General features: G+C 34.4%; 1 protein-coding gene across 4 annotated transcripts in view; it reads left to right on the forward strand.

Annotated features, from left to right (window-relative positions):
* PPP3CB (protein phosphatase 3 catalytic subunit beta) overlaps positions 1 to 20,890 on the forward strand; it is a 45,211-nt gene that overhangs the window by 21,555 nt on the left and 2,766 nt on the right. Inside the window, exons 10-13 of one of the 4 annotated variants that reach the window (XM_016224040.2) lie at positions 7,751 to 7,828; positions 14,635 to 14,719; positions 15,695 to 15,792; positions 20,616 to 20,645. In XM_016224040.2, coding sequence (XP_016079526.1) covers positions 7,751 to 7,828; positions 14,635 to 14,719; positions 15,695 to 15,792; positions 20,616 to 20,645 — 291 coding nt within the window. The remainder of the gene's footprint in view (positions 1 to 7,750; positions 7,829 to 14,634; positions 14,720 to 15,694; positions 15,793 to 20,615; positions 20,646 to 20,890) is intronic. The other 3 variants (XM_016224042.2, XM_016224043.2, XM_016224044.2) reach the window with 3 other exon arrangements.

Below are 20,890 nucleotides of genomic sequence, written 5' to 3' on the forward strand. Positions count from 1 at the left end.
CTTATAAATAGCCTGATGTTGTCTTCAGCTGTTAGGTTTTCTTTCTTTTTTTCTTTAGTTTAAATCTTTTATGAAGGTGTAAAGGGATAGCTTTGCTTTGTAAAGGACACTTTCGTATGTTTTTAATACCAATTTTGGGGGTGTCACAGCAATTCATGGGAGAATTTAATAGGCCTTGTTTTGGGCAATGTTAGTCATTTTATGGCAGTTCTATACTCTTGAGAAAAATAAAGAAAAATTCAGGTTCTAACTTAATATTCTATATAAAAATATGTAAGCAATTTTAGTGGTGCTTCTCTAATAATTTAGAGGGATACTTATTAGTATATAGTTAGTAGGCTTTTAAAGAGAACATAAATGCTATTTAAGAAGGTTTCTTTCATTATTTTGTCCTCGTTCTATAGAATTCTTAAGCTTACTTTATCTCGTTCTCCTTTTCCAGTTTTGTGTTAATTTGTCCCCAAGGCAATGCCGTAGTTTCCATACGTGGGGAAGTAAGAGAGTACAGAAATTATTGTAAACATTTTGTGTTATATCCTTATCTGACCTTCCTCACCTCTTCCATGTTGCAAAATGTCTCTTTCTGTTTTAGATATGTTACTTCTGCCAAGGCAATTTTGGTTCTAAAATTTAGCCTTAATATGTAAACCTCGCATGTTAAACAGGTTTTTGTTTTTTTTAGATTGCCTTCAGTCTTCGTCAGTTACTCAATAGGTCAACATTCAGTTAATATGGGGATAGAATTACTCACTTTAGCATTTGAGAAGGGGGCCAGTAAAGGGCTTACGTGCAAGGAATGCATTACACTACAACCTATCTTTGGTATATGAGAAATAGTTCAATCATAGCATCATCAGGCGAAAGGTAATTTAAGAATTCATCTTGCTCATTCTCCTATCTCCAGGCTAGGCTGCGACTCAGCTACTTTAATATGAGTAGAATGGAGGGTAGAGCAGACAGGGAGGGTAAAGTAAAAGGAATATGGGCATTTCAGAAATTCTAATTTGATTATCTGATACTTCTACAGTAAGGAAAGATTTAATTGTACCTAATTTAAATGGTTTTTGTTTTTTCAAGAGGCTTGATAGTTTTTATTATGGTGTTTGATTAAAAATGAAATTTATAGTTCAGACAGGTACTTTTCATATTTAAAAAGGAAGTCTTAAAGTATCAATTTATCTTATTTTTTAAAATGTATCTGAAAACGACAGTTTATTTGGAGACTATCAAACACGTTATTTAGGTGTTAGGAAGCTTTTAAGAATGTAAGTGCTTACAAGAAAAAATTTCATGAAAATGTTCTAGTTTCTTCTCTAATTTAAATGTTTTGTTGTAAGTGTTTAAACAAAGACAGAAATAGTTGTGAATAGTATTTCTCAACTAATGAACCTGTTAAAAGCCAAGACATCACAGAATTTTAGAGCTCATGATGAACTTAGTAATCATGTAGTCTAACTCGTTTTAAAAGATGAGAAAATTTAATATACTTTCAGTTGATCTTTCATTAATGAAGTTGGAGAAGAGATTTCTGTCAGTATTTCTACATTTGAAGTCTGCTACTAAGTGATCTTTTGTTCTTCCTTTGCCACTCTAATTTTTTTAATTTTAGATTTAGAGAGAGAGAAACATCGATGTGAGAGAGAAAAATCAATTGGTTGCCCCCCACATGCACCCTGACTAGGTATTGAACCTGCAACCTGGGTCTGGAATCAAACCCACCACCTTTGGTGTATGGGATGACGCTCCAACCAACTGAGCCACACCGTCTAGGGCCTTCTTTTGCCACTCTGAACCATCTTATCTATCATAAGATGAGGAAGTATTCAAACCTTTTGACTGTTTTTGTTGTATATCTATAAACCTTCTCTAAATTACCTCTTTCTAAAAATGTGAAGCTCAGGCCCTGGCTGGTGTGGCTCAGTTGGTTGGGCATCATCCCATGTCCCAAAAGGTTACTGGTTCTATTCTCAGTCAGGGCACGTGCCTGGGTTGCAGGCTCAATCCCTGGTAGGGGGCATGCAGGAGGCAGCCAATCAATGCTTCTCTCCCTCTCCTTTTCTCTCTCTCAAAGTCAATAAAAATATTAAAAATAAAAATGTGAGGCTCAGATTTCAATATTATATGCAAATAGAATCCTAACCAGTGTTGAGCACATTAAGAGATTTTCTCAAACTCATTGCATATTTTTCCATTTTAATACATGTTAATTGTTTAGAAAGCCTAACTACTTCTTGATTCTAGTAAAAATTTTCTTTTGGTGTGGAAAGGAGCAAATGATATCTCATTTGTTCTACTTCAAATAAGCCAGTTTGACTTTGATCTATTACTTGGGAAGCAACTAACATAAGCCAGAGCTTCCTGAGAGGCTCGTTTAATCCTAAAGTTTGATAAAAGCAGTGTTTTTAACCTTTTGGGGGCTTTTTATTTCATTAAAAAAAAAAAAAGTTGGAATTTCCAACATATACAAAGGTAGATGACCAATAAGATGAGTTCCCATGAATCAATTACTCAGCTTCAACAATTATCAAATCATGGCTGATACTGTGTCATTTATATCCCTCTCCACCGCTCCCCACCCCACACCTTAAATATTTTGAATCAAATCTCAGCTGGGTTTTTGGTACCAATAAATGTTTTAGAAAATCGGAAAACATATGGTAAGGACCCTTTTTAAATTAAGGTAACTGCACAAAAACATTAATTTTTAAATATGAACCCTTTTGAGAATCTGATGAAAATTATGGACTTTTGCCTCAGAAAAGTTTCATGTACAAATATGTTTACATTTTCAGGACACTCATAGGTCTGAAGTCAATTGGTTAGCCCTCTCAGATTTATTGGCCCCAATTTAAGAACTTCTGTTCTAGAGGATCCAATATGCTATGATCTTCCGTAGAAGGTCATACATGGAAGATTTATTCATTTATTAGATTTTTAAAGTGTGTTTATTCAGGGTATTTAGAGAACAAAAAATATAAGTAAGATATAGGTCTTTGCAGATTAATAGGGGACTAAGCTACATAAATAATTATAAAATGTAATACAGTGAGCATTCGAAGGCAAGCATAGTTTTATAGAAGTTGAGAGAGAGGAGATTATATCTGGCAGAGGGATTATAGTAGCATTTGATTTGGGGCGTAAAGAATGGTGGAATTGTGCTGGTACACAGGGGCATGAGAATTCTAGGTAAGAGAACTTTTCAAGCCTGAATCTGAAAGCAAGAAAGCATAAGGTCACTGACAAATGGTTGAGTTCAGTTTGATTAGCTAGTAAGATGTATGGAGGACAGTAGTAGAAAAAGAATGAAAAGCTAAGTCATGGCTAGATCATGAGGCTCTTGATCACCATATAGATAATTTGGAACTTTCATAAATGGTGGAGAGCAACTGAAACAGAATATGACCAGTATGGTCATTTAGAAAAATTATTTTGGTTAAATAGGCTGGAAGGAAGACTAAAGGTTGGGAGACCTCTTATGAAGCTATAGCAAGAGTCAAATGGAAACATAATGAAGCTCTGGTAGGATTAGGAATGGAAAGCAGAGGAGAACTGCAAGAACTATAGAAATAGAATCAGTGAGACTTAACAGGATTGCATGTTTAAGGGGAGGGAATGGTTAAAGATAACTTGGATGTTTTTAGTCTGGTAATGATATGGCACTGTCATTAAACCCTCTGATGAAAACCCCTGTAATTCTAGCAATCCCTCATTCTGATTATAGCTGCTCTTAACCTTCATTGGAATTGCTAGGCCTTTGACCAGTCTATTCTTATTAGTCAATTCCTCCTTCCCTCTCTTCCTTTTTTTTTTTTTTTTATTTTTAAATATATCTTTATTGATTTCAGAGAGGGATTGGGAGACAGAGAGAGAGAGAGAAACATCAATGATGAGAGAGAGTCACTGATCGGCTGCCTCCTGCACGCCCCCGACTGGGGATCGAGCCCGCAATCCGAACATGTGCCCTGACCGGGAATCGAACCCCCATCTCCTGGGATCCTAGGTCGATGCTCAACTGCTGAGCCACGCTGGCTGGGCCCCTCTCTTTCTTCTTAAGACATCCTCATACTTTTTTATCTCTTGTTTTTCTATTTCGCTTATCCTATAATTCAGCCCCAGTAAAATCCAGTCATCCATTTCTCTGTTCTTATAGCCAGGATATAGAGCACTGCTGAAGATATTTATACAGCCTTAAAAATAGGTACCACCCTTTGATTTCTAGCATTAGCTGGGCTCTTAACAGCACTCAAACATCCTTCATGTCATTCAGCTTCCTCTCCCAGTTCCTTTGGGGGGTAGTCTAAATTTTCACCCTTTTTTCTCAATGTCTTTTTCCAGTACCTTCCCTCACTCTGAGAGAAAATACAAAACAGTAGTGGGAGCTTTCTCTACTTGCTGTTCCCCTGCTTCATAAGCTGCACTCATCTTGAATTCTTTTACTGTTGTCCCTGGATTCTATTACCCTTCTGCTTTACCATAAACTTGCTTCATCAGTCAGTTCCTCTATATCTTCAAACTTTCTCTACTAAGCTCTTTTTTAAATTGTTCAAATCTATCTGATCTTTAACTAAAAAATAAATAACATTTTCCCCCACCTGATACCTTTGACTACTACCTTGACGTTACTCTCTTGCATTTTCTTCACAGCTAAGCTTTTGGATGAAAAGGACTATATACTTAAAAGCTGCTATTTAGTATCCTTAAATGGCTTCTGTTAGCTTTCAAGATAGACCTTAACTTGTCACACAAGGTTTTTGGACTTTCCCTACTTTGTCTTTAGCCTCATTTCTTGAATTCTCTTTCGTATTCTTTGTGTTCTAGTCATAACACAGCATAGCATAGCCAATCTTCTAAATGTGTTGTGCTCTTTAAGTTTCATGTCTTCATACTTTTTCTTTATTTTTTCATAACAGTTTTATTTTAGATAATTCGTATGCTGTACAGTTAACCTGTTCAAATTAAATAATTCAGTGTTTTTTCAATGTATTCATAGAATTGTGCATCTATTACCACAATCAATTTTTAAACATTTTCATCATCCGTCCAAAGAAACTCTGTGCCCATTAGCAGTCACTCCCCATTTCCCCCACCTCTCCTTGCCAGCCCGAAGCAACCACTAATCTACTTTCTGTCTCCATAGATTTGCCTATTCTGGACATTTTATATAAATGGAATCATACAGTCAATATGTGGTCTTTTGTGACTGGCTTCTTTCCATAATGTTTTCAAGGTTCACCGATTTGTAGCATGAATAAATACTTCATTCCATTTTGTGACCAAGTGATATTCTGTTGTATGGCTGTAACACATTTTGTTTATCCATTCATCAGCTGATGGGCTTTTGGTTGTTTCCACTTTTTGACTATTATGAATAATGCTGTGATGAACATTTGTATACAAGTTTTTGTGTGGACATATGTTTTCACTTCTCTCAGGTATAGAACTGGGAGTAGAACTCCTGGGTCATATGGATGGATGTTTAACCTTTTGAGGATTGACCAAACTTCTTCTCAAGCAGCTGTACCATTTTACAGTCCCTCCAGCAGTGTATAATGGTTCCAATATTTTCATTTCCTTGCCAACTGTTACTTATTATGTATCTTTATTACAGCCATCATATTGGATATGAAATTGCCTGTCATTGTAGCTTTGATTTGTATTTCCCTAATAATGATGTTGAGTATATTTTTATGTGTTTATTGGCCATTGGCATATTTTCTTTTGAAGAAATGTTTATTTGAATCCTTTATTCGTTTTAAATGTATTATTTTTCTTTTTATTATTTAGTTGTAAGAATTATTTTTATAGTCTAGATGCAAGTCCCTCATCAGATATATGATTTGCCAATATTTCCCCCTGTTTTGTGGGTTTGTCTTTTCCATTTCTTGATGGAATCCTTTGAAACATAAGAGTTTTAAATTTTGATGTTTTATTTATTTTTTCTTTTGTTGCTCATGCTTTTGGTGTCACATTTAAGAAACTGTTCCCTAATCCAAGTTCATGAAGATTCACCCCTATATTTCCTTCTAAGAGTTTTATAGTTTTAGCTCTTACATTTAGGTCTTTGATCCATTTTGAGTAAATTTTGTATATGGTGTAAAGTGGGAAGTGTGTCCAACTTCATTCTTTGCATGCGGATATCCAGTTTCTCCACACCATTTGTTGAAAAGACTATTCTTTCTCCACTGGATTCTTTAGCGCACCTGTCAAAAATCAGTTGACCTTAAATGTGAGGTTTGATTTCAGGACTCTCAATTGTATTTCATTGATCCATATGACTGTCTCATATTTTTCTAACTTTTGTTTTAGAATGTCTTATCTGCCCTCTCCTGGGCAAACTCCTACTTCATGATTCCTCTACCAAAAGCCTTCCTTTCCCTAGCAGATGTTTGGTTTACCTGTACATAATTATAGAATAGTATTCATCACTCTTCTGTGGCATGCAGTTGTTAGCAAGCTTTTGGAGAGTAGGGATTGGAATTTTATATCTGAATCCCAAAGCTCTCCATTTCTAGGTGCCATCAGAATATTGAATAAGCATTTTTATTTATTAATTGAAATTTATTGTACCTTTTTTATTTACTCATTTGTCAGATACTTGTTGGATGCCTGTCATGTACCAATCACTGTACTAGGCTCCTGGGATATAGCGGCAAACAAAACAATATCCTACACTCATGAAGCTTTCATCCTGGTAGGGAAGATAGACAGTATACAAATAGTTTAAGATGGTTGCCAATAAAACCAGCAAGGAAATTCAGACTTTGAAAGAGAAGTCGAGACTGGTGATACAGAATTTGGAATCATCTTCAAAAAGGCCCTAGCCAGTTTGCCTCAGTGGTTAGAGCGTTGACTCGTGAACTGAAGGGTCCTGGGTTCATTTCTGGCCAAGGGCATGTACCTCAGTTGCAGGCTTGTCCCTGGCCTTGGTCGGGATGCATGCAGGAGGCAACCAATCGATGTGTCTCTCTCACATTGATTTCTCTCTCTCCCCCTTCCCTCTCTTTGAAAAGCAATGGAAAAAATATCCTTAAGTGAGGATTAAAAAAAAAATTAAAAACAAAACAAAAAGATGGTACTTTATATAGTAATAGATGGAATCACTAAGAAATTTGAGCATATAAAAAGAATGTGACTGCAGAGAGAATCTTTAGAATATCCAAATTTGAGGGGGAAATAGACTAAAGGTAGGAAAACCGTAAGAGTAAGATTCTGGAAACCAAGGGAAAAATAGGTAGAATGATAAAGGTGGATTAAGCCTAAGAACAAATCATGGATTCAGATTGTTAGATAGTCATTAATAATCTTAAGAATTAAGTTTCAGGGGAGTTGTTGGAGCCAGTTTTTAAAAGATTGAGTCCTTGGACTTTTTTGCAACAGTGGAACTGTGCCGTGATTTTTTTCTTACTCCTTAATGCTGTACTCATAAGTGAAGAATTTAAGTGTAATATTTAGATGTTTTCCATCTCTGTTTTTATCTCTGTAGGGCTTCTTTTTTCCCCCTGAGAGACCTAAAAACTTATTCTATAAAGAATCTCTCTCAGATTTGTTATCCATTGAATTTCTTTCATTTTGAAAGCTTTTATGTCTTTTAATTCCGTCATTCCTACTATCAGAATGTGTTAGTCTTCTTGGGTTAATCATTTGACCATTTATATAAATAGTTGGTGTGCATATATATATATATATATAGAGAGAGAGAGAGTTGAATATGGGCAGCAAATGTTAACTGTTTGTTTTTCCTTTGGAATAGTGACAGAAATGTTGGTAAATGTTCTGAGTATTTGCTCTGATGATGAACTGATGACTGAAGGTGAAGACCAGTTTGATGGTATGATTATTCATTTTACTATTTTTTCATTGTGAAATGGTATCTCTTAGCTGCCAGCTTCAGCACACACTCTTGCAAAATATAGTCATTGCTCTCAAATGACTATGCTATTTGATAAGTGACAATCACTTTTTCAGATATTATTTATTTTAAGTAAGATTTTAAAATAATTTTAGTGATTTTATTTTTTTTTCTGTTTGTATGGGGAAGAAGATGAATTTTGGGAAAGGGGAAATTTGGAAGAAAGAACAGAAGGAGGGGAAAATTGAAGGTATAAAAGGATGTGGTTCTTCATGAATTATAGACACTGCTGAGAAGGATAGAATGCTTTTTGTTTCATTGCGCAGTGTTGCTTAGTGCATCAGAAACATACTTGAACCGTCAGTGCTGTTGCTATTTCTTTCCAAAAACAAAAGTAGGCTGTCCCAACTTATGAGTTGTTGTGTTCTAAGAAACCACGTTAGTTTTGTTTGAGATTCAGAAAGCATATTTTCCATAGAAACAAGGTTATACGCAGTTGTTAGTTCTTATGAAAGCCAACCAGCCTATGCATCTAATGTGAATTTATAGTATAAATTAATTCCACAGAAACAAAATTTATTTTTTATGTTTTGAAATTTTTATTTTAAACTTTTAAATTTAAATATTTATTTAAATTTAATTCACTGAGTAAACAAGGACATAAATAACTTATAAGCTGAAAACTATTTTCTTCCATATGCCCTTCACATCTTTGTTGTAGCATACTTTTCATAGTTATAATCAGTATATAAAATGTTCCCATATATTAAATATGGTTTACGTATTGGTAAAATTTAATAGCTACTTATTTCTAAGTATATTATTATACAATAATTTTCATAGTTAATCTCATATTGTTTGGCATTTGGGTAGCTTTAAATTATCCTTATTATGAGTAACATACAGTAAACATATTTGTACAATAGTTTCTATTTTCCTTCTTAAAATAAATTTCCAGAAGAGAATTACAGAGCCAAAGAATATAAATTTTAGCTTTATTATTTTAGCTATGAATTGCCAGATTACTTGCAGAAGAATTGGACCAATAGCAAGTGCTTCCTGCTGGATTCACTGTGAATCCATAGATCTATTTCTCCACAGGCCCAGCTCATTGGATTTTCCTCATTTTTACTTATTTTGCTTGGTGGCTATATAGTAAGAAATTATAGTTAGTTTAATTTACATTTTCTTAAAGTTAAGGGAAAAAATTACTGTCTACTTTTCCAACTCTGTGAATTGTCCATTTCAGTTGACCACTTACCAAGTAAAATCTGAGTAAAAACTATTTTGACATTTCTCTACTTACAAACATGTTCAGTTCTTAAACCCTATTGTAAGCCAATTTGTTCCAAGTTACTGTGTGCAAGTGTCTACTATTGCCATCTGTTGGTGGCAGACAGAGATATGCTTTTTTTACTCTGGCTTGTTAACTGAAATAAATTATTTATATCAGGTTTTTTATTATTCAGTAAGTTTTACTGAATAATATTTATTTTTTTCTTATTTTAATTCTCTTTTTCATGTTTGTGTAGAAGTTTTTAATTCTAACCTGTTTCATCATATTTGTCTTTTCCATACAATTTTTAAATAGTTTTAATTAGATATTTCTTTTCACTGTTCTGCTACCACCTTTTTAAGAGTAGGTCTGGGTTCAGATTCTGTTCCTTATAATGGCCATGTGACCTCAGGCAAGTTACTTAGTCTTTCTGAACCTCAAGTTTCTTATCTTCCAAATGAAGATAATAGTAACTACTTGATAATGTTATAGGTATTGATATAGTGACTAAAATAATTTTGGGTACATAGCCCACTAATATTTTCAGATAAATTTTTGTGTTAATTTGCCAAATTCTGTGAAATATCAAGTAGGAGCTTTCATTGGTATTATATTGAAATTATATCTAAATCTAGGAAATTTAAAAAAAATAATATTTAGTTTTCCAAACTAAGATCAAGATCTCTTGCTCTATATAAGTAGTTCATTTACTATAATTACTTCATTTGATATATTTAATATATAATTATCCCATTTAAAATTATAGTTTTTCTTTAAAAAAATCTGCTATTACCAAGTTAAATTAATACTTTAGTATTTTATATTCTTATTACTGTTATAACTGGTATCTCGCAATGTATTTTCTAACTGTGTATAAAATAATTATGTATTTGTGAGTTTATTTTATGTTTAACAACTTGTATCAAAAATCATTTCCTATGGTAATTTTTATTTTGTTTTCCTTAACTTAAAAACATGTCATTTGCAAAAGGCGAATATTACTTATTTTCTATAATTTTACCTTTTACTTCTTTTTATTCTTTAAAAAATTGTATCAATATTGCTAATAGTATGTTAAGTAGGAGCGATGACAGGTAATGCTGTGGTCCTCTTCCTATAATGAAAAGGAAAAAAGTTTCCCTGTTAAGTCTAGTGTAGTACATGGTTTAGGTACCTATGATTTTATAGATGTAGACACTGAATCAGTTTTGGGGATTCAACAGGAAATATAAAATACTATTATAGTTCTTCTAATGAGATTTAATGTGTCTCATCAATATTTTTCCTATCCATGATAAATTGTACTTATTTATGCACTTGTTAGAATGATATAACAAGTGCATAAATAATCTACACTCAACGTTTGATTTTTAAAGAGGCAGTGTAGTTTAGTGGAAAGGATCAGTGGTCAGGTGTCTTGGCTCTACCATTATGTTAGCTGTGTAATCCTAGAAAAGTTACCTAACTTCTTAAGATCTTCTCATCCATAGATTGAGGGGAATAGACAGGATGAAAATTCTTTCCCACTTTTAAGTAACTGAAAAAATTGTTAGCACTATTTATGACAGTGTTTCTATAAGAAAATATAATGAGTTCCTCTTTTTTTCACCCTTATACTCAAGTATTAGTACTTGATTACCCTTATACTCCAAGAAAATTTTAAGAATATGGGTCTTACAGTCTACACGGAGGAATGAGAGTCGTTTACAGGATGAAGAACATTGAGGAATGGAGGAAAGGGGAGAAAATTAGGATAGATACTGGGCTGGGGGTAGGGTAGAGAGCTACTGGGACTAGGTTTATTTTTCTCCCTTATTCATATTTCTTCATTTCTTCTCCATAACTCTGTTCATCTTTTCTTCTTTCCTTTCACCATGATAGCATGCCTTCTGTCCTCTCCTCTGTTTTCTGCTCAGCAGTAGAACCATCCTATGGACTGGGCCTGGGGAGAAATCTGACTTACAAAGAAAACTTGGTGGAGTGAGATTTCTGTGGAGGCAGAATAAGGGTTTAGCTTTTCTGTGGGAAAAGGGATAGAGCAAGATTGGAGATTTCCCAGTGGCAGGAAGGAAAGAGTAATTTTTGCTTATTCAGGTTTGAAATTGGGTAAAGTAATAAGATTCTCTTCCTTCTTAAGGGATGGTCTTTGTTTTTCTGTATGTTTAATGCATGTGTGGGATTATTTATATATATATATATATTTATTGATTGATTTTAGAGGGAGAGAGAGAGAGAAACCAATGATGCCGGAGTCATTGATGGGCTGCCTCCTGCACTCCCCCTACTGGGGGTCGAGCCCGCAACACAGGCGTGTGCCGCGGGTGCCAGGAATCAAACCTCGATGTCCTGGATCATAGGTCGATGCTCAACCACTGAGCCACGCCGGCCGGGCCGTAGGGTTATTTTTAAAGGCAAATATTTGCATAAACATATTGCATATATAAATGCACACAGCATTCCTTTTAGAGGTATTTAATCATTAAATAATTTTTGAACACTGATTTCTGTGGTATCTTGAGTTTGGTAGAGAAAATACATAATCCATATGTGCTATAGTTTTACTAACCCAAAACTTTGCATTTCCTATAATGGAATCATGTATCTCACTCAGCATTAGAATGGAAGATATGGAAAGGCCAAATGAAACATCTCTACTGCCTACTCTTAGAGCTATTACTTTCTTTTAGGAACAAAAAGCATATACTATTGATCCTGAGTATGTGCAGACGTTCTGCAATTCAGATTCAGGAAATTGTGTGCTATGATGGAGTGCGGGAGGCTTAGTCTTTCCTTTTTGGGAGTGGGTGAGGTTTTCCTCTGAGGTAGTTTATAAAGTTACCTACATTTCTCTGTATATACTACAGATTTTGCAGATGTTGGTGTCCTTGAAGAACCACATGAGTTTGTATCATATTTGTGTCATTACCTTTCACTTAACATACTTCCATGGGTGATACATTTCTTTAGGGGTATCAATATAAATGTACGGTTGTTGTTAGCACAGTCTTTTACCAGTCTTATGTGTTTTCACGTGTATTTTTGTCCCTAATTTGTCTACTTTCATCGAATATTATAATCATTCTGTCCATAATTTCTTCTGCACACATATCTTTTAAGAAACCTTTCCTTTAGAGCTCTACACAGTGGCATCCCTCTTTTATTCACCGCATCCTACAGTACTGCATTTTTCAAATTTCAAATATGAGGGCCTTCATTTTTCTCTCTTTCTACATTCATCCTTCAGTACCACTGCCAAGTTAAATCTCTATCTTTTTATTTGTCTCAACCACCTTTTCTCCATCATTCACTTCCTTTTTTCTGGACTCTCCATCTGAAGAACGGCTCATATATGGCAATAAAAAAGGTACAGACCAGACAGAGTAACATTGTTTTGAAATATGACTTCATAAGTTGTCCTCATGTCCATGTAAGTTAGCACATTCATTTGAGTACTATGTATGCAGAGTCCTCTTGGGCCTTGTGAAAATTTAGTTTAAGTTTTATCTAAGTTAGAATTTGATGTTTTTAGAAGTCATATTCCAAGATATCTGTCTTTCTGTGCATGGAAATATTTTTCCCTCTTTTTCATTCCTCTTGTTTTTAAATTTCATTCTTTTGCTTATTTGTAATGTTTTGTACTTTTCCCTGCATGATTAGGGGTGTTTGATTGTCTGTCTATTCCCCAAAGTAATTTTACTGTGGAAATTTACTTTAATATTATGCATGATGTGTTTGTAGACTGATTTAAAATCCTGATTTGTCCAATGTTTTTATATTCCAGTGAATTTTTAAATTCGAAATCAGTAGAGTTTACATAGCATTCAGTTTTACAGCTATATAAATTAAGACTGAAAATATCAGTGTACTTCATTACAGCCATCTTCCCCCATCCCCATACTCCTCTCCTAGCTATGTTAAAAATTTTGTCAATTAAAACAAAATGTATATATTAATTTATTTGAGGAGAATCAGACTTACTTTATATCCTTAGACAAAATACTTAGTAAACTTGGTTTATTTGTCTATAAAATAAGGGGATTGAACTTTGCAATATCTTTAATGTCTCTTCAAATTCTAATATTCAACAATTCTGAAACTTTTAGTAATTTTGGGGCAGGGGGCATCTTAAAAATACCTGTGTGGTGCCATGGAACCAACACCATTTTGGACTTGTAAAAGCTGTAGCTTCAGTGCTCATAATATTACCCTTTATAGTACCTTAAACATAATCATGGAGCCTGTTTTCTCTAAAATATTTCTTTTGTTTTCATCTTTGAAATTGGATTTCTTTTTCTGTTTCTTTGTCATTATCCAGTCATTATCTTAGTTTTTAATTATATATATTTGTGGGATACTTGAATTTTAAATGAGATGCTCTAGCCCAGAAGACTATGGTTGTTCAGACCTCTGTATACCTTGGTCTAGTGTCTTTAGCCTTTCCTTAACCTTCTCTTCAACCATGGTGCTTCCATATATATGTTTTTATCATGTTGAAGCACAGTTCTAAGAAACCACATTCTGGGGTCCAAAGTGGTTCTAGTTGCTATATGTGAGATGATAGGACTGAGATTGTGGTGGCTCTTTCTGGAGGCTGAGGGAAGGAAGATACAAGCTTTTAATGTTTCATCAGCTAAAGATCCAGTTATTTTGGTATATTCTCTTCTGTATCAGTGATAGACAACACAGGTAACCCTTTAGAAATGAAGCATTAGAGAGCACTTGAGATCTTGCTCCCCAGCAGTTGTCCTTCATTTTAGCTTAAATAATCTCTTATAAAAATTCTCAAAAAAAGAAGGAAGGAAGGAAGGCATTAGTGATCCTTTAGCCATGTTTTTAAGGAGTTTTTTCTCATTGCTCACTCTCCTTGTGTCATACTCACCTAAGGATGCAAGAGCTTGTATATATTTGCATGCCCTTAGAAGATACCTAGTTCCTGAGGTTGAGATGTGCATTGTTGTTGAAATGCTGGTATGGCCCTTAGTTCTGGGTCACCTGCATAGTAGTGGCTTCATACTGTTGTTTTGCAAGGAAGCTTATTTTGTCATAGTATGATGGGATATTTCCAGCCTGCATGTCAAAGGCTTTTATAATAGTTAAACAGAAGACTATAGGCTATTACCAGTTTTTGTCTGTTAGTCTGCATGCCATGGGCTTTCATGAGAATTAAACAAAGACTGTAGGGTTAACATCTTCTTGTCATTTGGTTTGTGATACAGGTTGGGTTGTACTTTCTTTCCCATTGTCATTTTACTGGTTAGTCAGTAGTGAGAGAGTCCTAAAGTTTGTGAATTACTTTTCATTTGCATCTCTATCAGATCCCAGTATTAGACCAATGCTGAGCTAAACATTGAAGGAGTGAGAAGCTTTTTGGCATGAGTTCATCTAGTTTCCTCCATGTGAGCGGGTGGCAGGGGGCTTGGTGTTAACTCAGATGAGTGTGGAACAGGCTGATAGAATGGTCCAAGTGTGAATGTCCTAAACCTGAGTTTTTTATTTATTCCATTGAAAGTAGGTTCAGCTGCAGCCCGGAAAGAAATCATAAGAAACAAAATTCGAGCAATTGGCAAGATGGCAAGGGTCTTCTCTGTTCTCAGGTAATGATACATTTTCCTAAATATTTGTTTCATAGAAATTATTTGTATTGTACTTTGTTAACAAGCAATGTCCTGTTTGACATCTAAAAGCAATATGGTAGTATTCTCCCTATAAAGAAGTTCTACATTTACACATTGAAGAGGGAAACACAAGTCCCTTTGAAACTAGGGTTTTTGACCTTTGTGATTATTATTATTCACCTTTGGTATCTCTTGTCCTTTTGTGATGATAGTACTGTGTCTACTCATTGAAAATTAGAGCAGGATAAGAAGGAAGGGGGCACTTGTTAGAGTATTCCTGGTGAACTTGCTTATCTATATAGGAAGCCCCCCCCTTTTTTTTAAATAAATATGTCTTTATTGATTTCAGAAAGGGAGAGGGAGAGAGATAGAAACATCAACGATGAGTCATTGATCGGCTGTCTCCTGCACGCCCCCTACTGGGGATCGAGCCCACAACCTAGGCCTGTGCCCTCACTGGAAATTGAACCATGATCTCCTGGATCATAGGCCGATGCTCAGCTGCTGAGCTACGCTAATGGGGCGGAAGTCCCTTTCGTTGGAGCTACAAATTGTCTTCCTGGGGTTCTTTCAGGAACACCAGGGTTAAGGGTGCACATGAATGGGTCAGTCCTTTAAAATTTGTTTGCTAAAGTGATTACATGAAACATTTGATATTTAAAGGATATGAAATACCGTATTTTCTTAATTGTATAATGCCCATTGATTGTAAACCTTACCATATATTTATTTAATAAAGGTTTTCAGAAAAAACTGTATGCCTCAGTAGTAAGGTATAACCTCATATCTGAAACATTTAGAATAAGGAAAAATGCGTATTTGGAATTGAGGAAAATATGGTAATAGCAATGCATATAATAAATTATATACATGGGCTCTATCTGGGCCCATCTCCTCTTTGAAACTAAGTACTTGTTGGGAGTCCCTGATGTTTGTTATATCTTTGTGCTATAGGGAGGAGAGTGAAAGTGTGCTGACACTCAAGGGTCTGACTCCCACAGGGATGTTGCCTAGTGGAGTGTTGGCTGGAGGACGACAGACCCTGCAAAGTGGTAATGATGTTATGCAACTTGCTGTGCCTCAGATGGACTGGGGCACACCTCACTCTTTTGCTAACAATACACATAATGCATGCAGGGAATTCCTTCTGCTTTTTAGTTCCTGTCTTGGCAGCTGACACAGGCAGAATACTATAATAGGTAGTGTCTGACTAATAACCTGACTAGGGCAGAAAATTGATAGAATGGGTATTCGTTTTAATTGAAAATAGTGGTTAGTCTCTCAGCTTTTCATGAAATGATATGGGAGCAGCTCATATCATAATATCTGAATTATTTATTTATTTATTTATTTATTTATTTATTTATTTATTTATTTATTTATCTAATGCACCCTTTTCTTTTAAAAGCCCCAGTTTCAGAATGTGAGTTCAGTATATACTATATCATATTACTAAAATGGAAATGTAATTTCAGGTTTCTTATTTTTAATTTTTAAAATTTATGTAATTGTATTAGATTATGCTTTTATTATCAGATACTTAATTTTAGAATTAACAATCTGCTTGGGCCCCAGAACCTTACTTATGCACGCACTTGCCAAAAGATTTGTGCAAGGTTTTGTACCCTGGTAAATGATGCCAAAGTTTGTTCTCTGTGGTGTTTGTCAAATGTTCTATGTATAATCGACTGTCTGTAACATGCTGTTTCCTTCCTCTGCAGATGTAGCTGCTTTCCTAAATCTGTCTGTCTTTCTTTAGGTTAGCTGTATGTCTGTAAAAGTATGTTAAATTAAATTTCTCTATCAGACACTTGTTTGTCTTTTGATGTAGAAGCAACTTTGTAGCACCTTGTTTTGAGGTTTGCTGCATTCGTTACTGCACTTTGTGCATTCTGAACATGAATGTAACATTAGATATTAAGTCGTTGTTATAAGGGGTTGAATTTAAATCCTGTAAGTCAAAATCGAAAGGGTGTTATTAAGTGTGCTTTTATTTTGCATGAAAATAAAAAGAATTATACATAAAGCATTCCTGTAATCTGGCTCATTGAATATTTTATATTTAAAAAAATCACCTAACATTTTTTGGCGTAAATATTTCTGTAAATACTGGGTTAACTTTTTGAAAGCCCATTACAGATTAAGTAGAAGAGAGTGTTGTGAATGTTATAGACTGTGCACAGTAATTCAAAGTCTAGATTTCTTTCCCTTGTGGTTGGAAAGCAAAAAATGTGATATGGAAAGCTTAATTTATGTTTTATTGTAGCCACTTTTGACAGCCCTCCAAGGGTCACTGCTCTATTAAAATAGGCAGCAACAGATCTGGTGTTTTCCTTAGTCATGATTAACAGTTTCTTGTGGTGTTGTAATTAGTAAATGTTTAAAGCAAAAAAAAAAAAAGGAAATTTTAACTTAAAATTTTTAATAAATTTAAATTAGATTGACTTTTCACAATTTCATTTCACTCAGTCTCATAATAAATGCTTAAATTAATAAATAAAAGAATTTTTCCTGTAGACAAATAATTTCTACTTGTAGCCTATTTCATGTTCTATTTTATATGTTACTGTGTTGTCTGCTACCACCACTGGCATATGTGAGAAATACAACTATGTTTTGGAATTATAGTTTCAAATTTTTACTCTGAATGAGGTTTTCTTTTTTGATTTTTTAAAAATCTTTTATTTTCTTTATATTCCTTGCCCTCCATTTTTCTTATTATGTTATAAACATTAGAAAAATGAGCTAAAAAGAATTTGATTAAAACAAATTAAGATCTTAAACATTCAGTAAAACTTATAACAATGTTAATAGAAAGAAGGTGAATTCTAATAGCTTGGAAAATGTTATACCTTCCTCCTCTTTGTTCAGAAGGGAAAAAGAAAACTGAAAGGGTTTCATAAATAAATCTACACTACAGTCATCTCGCAGTTATCCTCAGATATATTATTACTTTTACATTGTTTCCGCAACAAACCTTTCCTTCAGATTTCACAAATTAGCACGTGCTAATTAATGCTTTGTTGGCAGCTCAGCACTTCTATTTATTTTTAATTTGCATGCAGCCTGAAGCTCTGTCTTCAACTTTGAAATCATCCCCAACTGCAGGGAAGGTTTGAAAGACAATTTTACTGACAATTTTACTGTCTATTCCCAGGATAGAGTGAGTTACTGATTGGTGCTGAGCTTAAGGGGTCCAATTTGGGAAACTAGACAGCTCCCTCGTTCTGCCAGTGATGGCTCATGGTACTGTGGTTTGACCATTTGGTTGAAGTGATTTCCCTAGCATAAGAAAGACTTATTTTGAAACAAATAATGAAACTCATTTGAAAGCTGCAACTTTGTGTTTTTCAAAAGTTTATCTAACATTTAAAATTTTAGTAGACATGTTTCCTGATGTGAATAACTGAGAATTAAGTATTGCAAAAATAAAGTTTTTAAATTTTAAGCCCTTAGCTCTGTTGTCAAAAAATAAAAATTGTCTTCTCAATAACTTTAAAGTTAATTTATGATATTTCTTGAGTGTTTTTACAAACTGCACAACTCCACTGGAGTAGTATTTGATATTCATATTTTATGTGCATTTTCTTCATGGAAATTTGATTGAGAGAGTCCTATATTGCTACTTTCATCAAAACCTATATGTGGCCATCTCTGTTTTTAGTCATGTCTAATTTTCTTGATCATTTATCTTACATAATATTGTGGAACACAATTTAAAACAGCACTATACTCAAACTTTTTAAGGCCATATCAAGATGTTCTAAAAACTGAAAACAAATAGAGGAAAAATAGTGCCTTCCAGATAGAATTTTGCAATTATCAGATCTATTTCTTTCCACCTTAATGTTTAAGTTTCAAATGACCTTTTAATTCTAAGTTTGACATGATATGCAGTTTTGACTATGGTAGCTATTTTGTATTCTGCAAAGGATTTAGGAGCATTTAGAGGCCCCAGGAAAGGACAGAGAATATCATTTGACCTAGAAAATGCTTTTACATATCAAATTAAAAGCTCATAGAATGATTTCAAAAGTATATTGCCTCGTATCATCATTTAAAAAATTTATTAATATACTGAAACTATTGATACACTCAAATAGATACTAATTCTTATAGCGATGTTATTTTTAATTGCCATATATGATAAAAGTTATAAAATATTTCACATAAAATCACTTCTGTTACCACAAACTCTAAAGGTACCCTTATTGGCATTTTTCCCCCCCCGTTCAGTTTCTAAATTATAAAGAAAATAGTCCACATTTTGAAGAATAGGTATTCCAGGGCTGATCAAGAAGAGATAGTTCATTTATCCCAGTTTTTCTATCTGGGAAAATTCTAAGACTATTTTCCAAATGTACAGGACTAGATTTTGCAAATGGTGATTTGTACAGTGGTATACAAGAAGCATGTCTGCTTTTATTTATAATATCTAACAGTTAAAGAGAATTAATTCTTCCCTCATTCAGTGTTCATCCTACTTCTTTTGGGTCCCCATTTCATTTTATTATCTGGTTGAGATCAACAAGCTTTTCTAATTTAGCCTACTTTAATTCCTTAGATTCATCAGTGTCCTTTCACATTAATAACTGTTTTGGATAAAATTTATTTCTGAATCATGTATACTACTAAAAGCTTATTTCAGGAAAAATTATTCTAAGTGGCCTTATTGTAGAAGAAGCAAAGTAGAAGGGTTGGGGCATTATTGTTGTAAATATTTGGAGTGTGTTTACTTTGGGTAAAGTGCAGAATTGGCAGTATTATCAGGCAGTATTGCCCTCTGCAATCTTTGATCTTGATTCTCAATGTGAGTACTTTATACAATTTGAACCCAAAAGTGAGCCAAAGGAATCTTTGACTATAAAATATATAACTAAATATGTTGAAATTCTCTGTGGGGTAGAGACAAGCTTTACCAAGAATGCATTTCTCATTTATATGACCTATGTCCATATCATGAAATAACTAGGATTTATTGCCTGTAAGATCTCGATTCTATCTCTTGATTCCTCTATAGTTGGTAGCTGGGTTTGAAAAGATGCTCAGTAGCCCTTTGTCTGTCGTCTTTACTTGAGAATGCAGGTTATTAGTACCTGAGGCAGATGTGAGTTCATGATAAACTGAACATAAGTGGATCTTTTAAAGCTATAGATGTTAATATCTAGATATTTGGAACACCAACGTTAGAATAGAAAGGACGTTCCTAGTAGACAAGAGGGTGCTTTTCTGTTACCCACAAAGAACAGAGCTACGGAACTACTCAGAGTAACTCACCAAGTTTATTGCCCCTAAATTTTATCGTAGCCACAACGACTTTTGCAGTTTATGCATTACCCTATGAATCAGAAGCAACAGGAAAAACATTGCTGACTTTTTCTAGTTTATATCTTAGGGAACCAACTGGTAATGAGTATTATTTTAGTTAGACATGAAAGTAAAGAATCTCCTGTTTGTTCTTCTGCTACAATTCTACCATCATAATTTCACGCTAGAGAATTTCCTTGTAATTGTGATGGATATGATATAATAAACATGTTGGAAAATTCTAAGGCCATCAGAATACTGAACTCAAGATGGGTAATTAATACTGGAGTGCATTTGCATGGGTGCTGAAGTGTCTGTGTTTACAGTAGGTCTGTGTGTTCTGTGCTCTGAGCAATGTTGTCATAGTGCTGCGTGTAAACTGTGCTGTATCAGGAATTGGGGGATTGGATGGGGCTCTCTAATATGGGTACTATTATGTTAAATTGTAAATGATGATGTAGTATGGGGTACTGTGTTATTTTAAGTGATCATTGCCTTTTCTGCTGTACAATATGACCCTTCTCATCTCTCTCATTCATTTTGCATGCCTCTGCTCACTTCTGTACAGCCACAGTTGAGGCTATTGAGGCTGAAAAAGGTACGATCAGAGTCCTTGCACTGGGCAGAGATCTGTGGTGTGTGGGTGGGCATCAGAGAATCCTGGGGTGTGTCTTACTCCTAGCTTGCACAACTCAAGGTGAATCAGACTCACTGACTCATCCAGTTTAAGTCACATTTCTCTCTCTCTTTCTCTCTTTGTTTTTTAATCACAAGGACTGATTTCCATAGTGACAATCTGGTTTTTCCCCTTTTATAGCATATCACCCAACTAGCATTTAATGT

Source organism: Miniopterus natalensis, chromosome 14 (assembly GCF_054644295.1).
Source record: "Miniopterus natalensis isolate mMinNat1 chromosome 14, mMinNat1.hap1, whole genome shotgun sequence".
Taxonomy (NCBI): Eukaryota; Metazoa; Chordata; class Mammalia; order Chiroptera; family Miniopteridae; genus Miniopterus; species Miniopterus natalensis.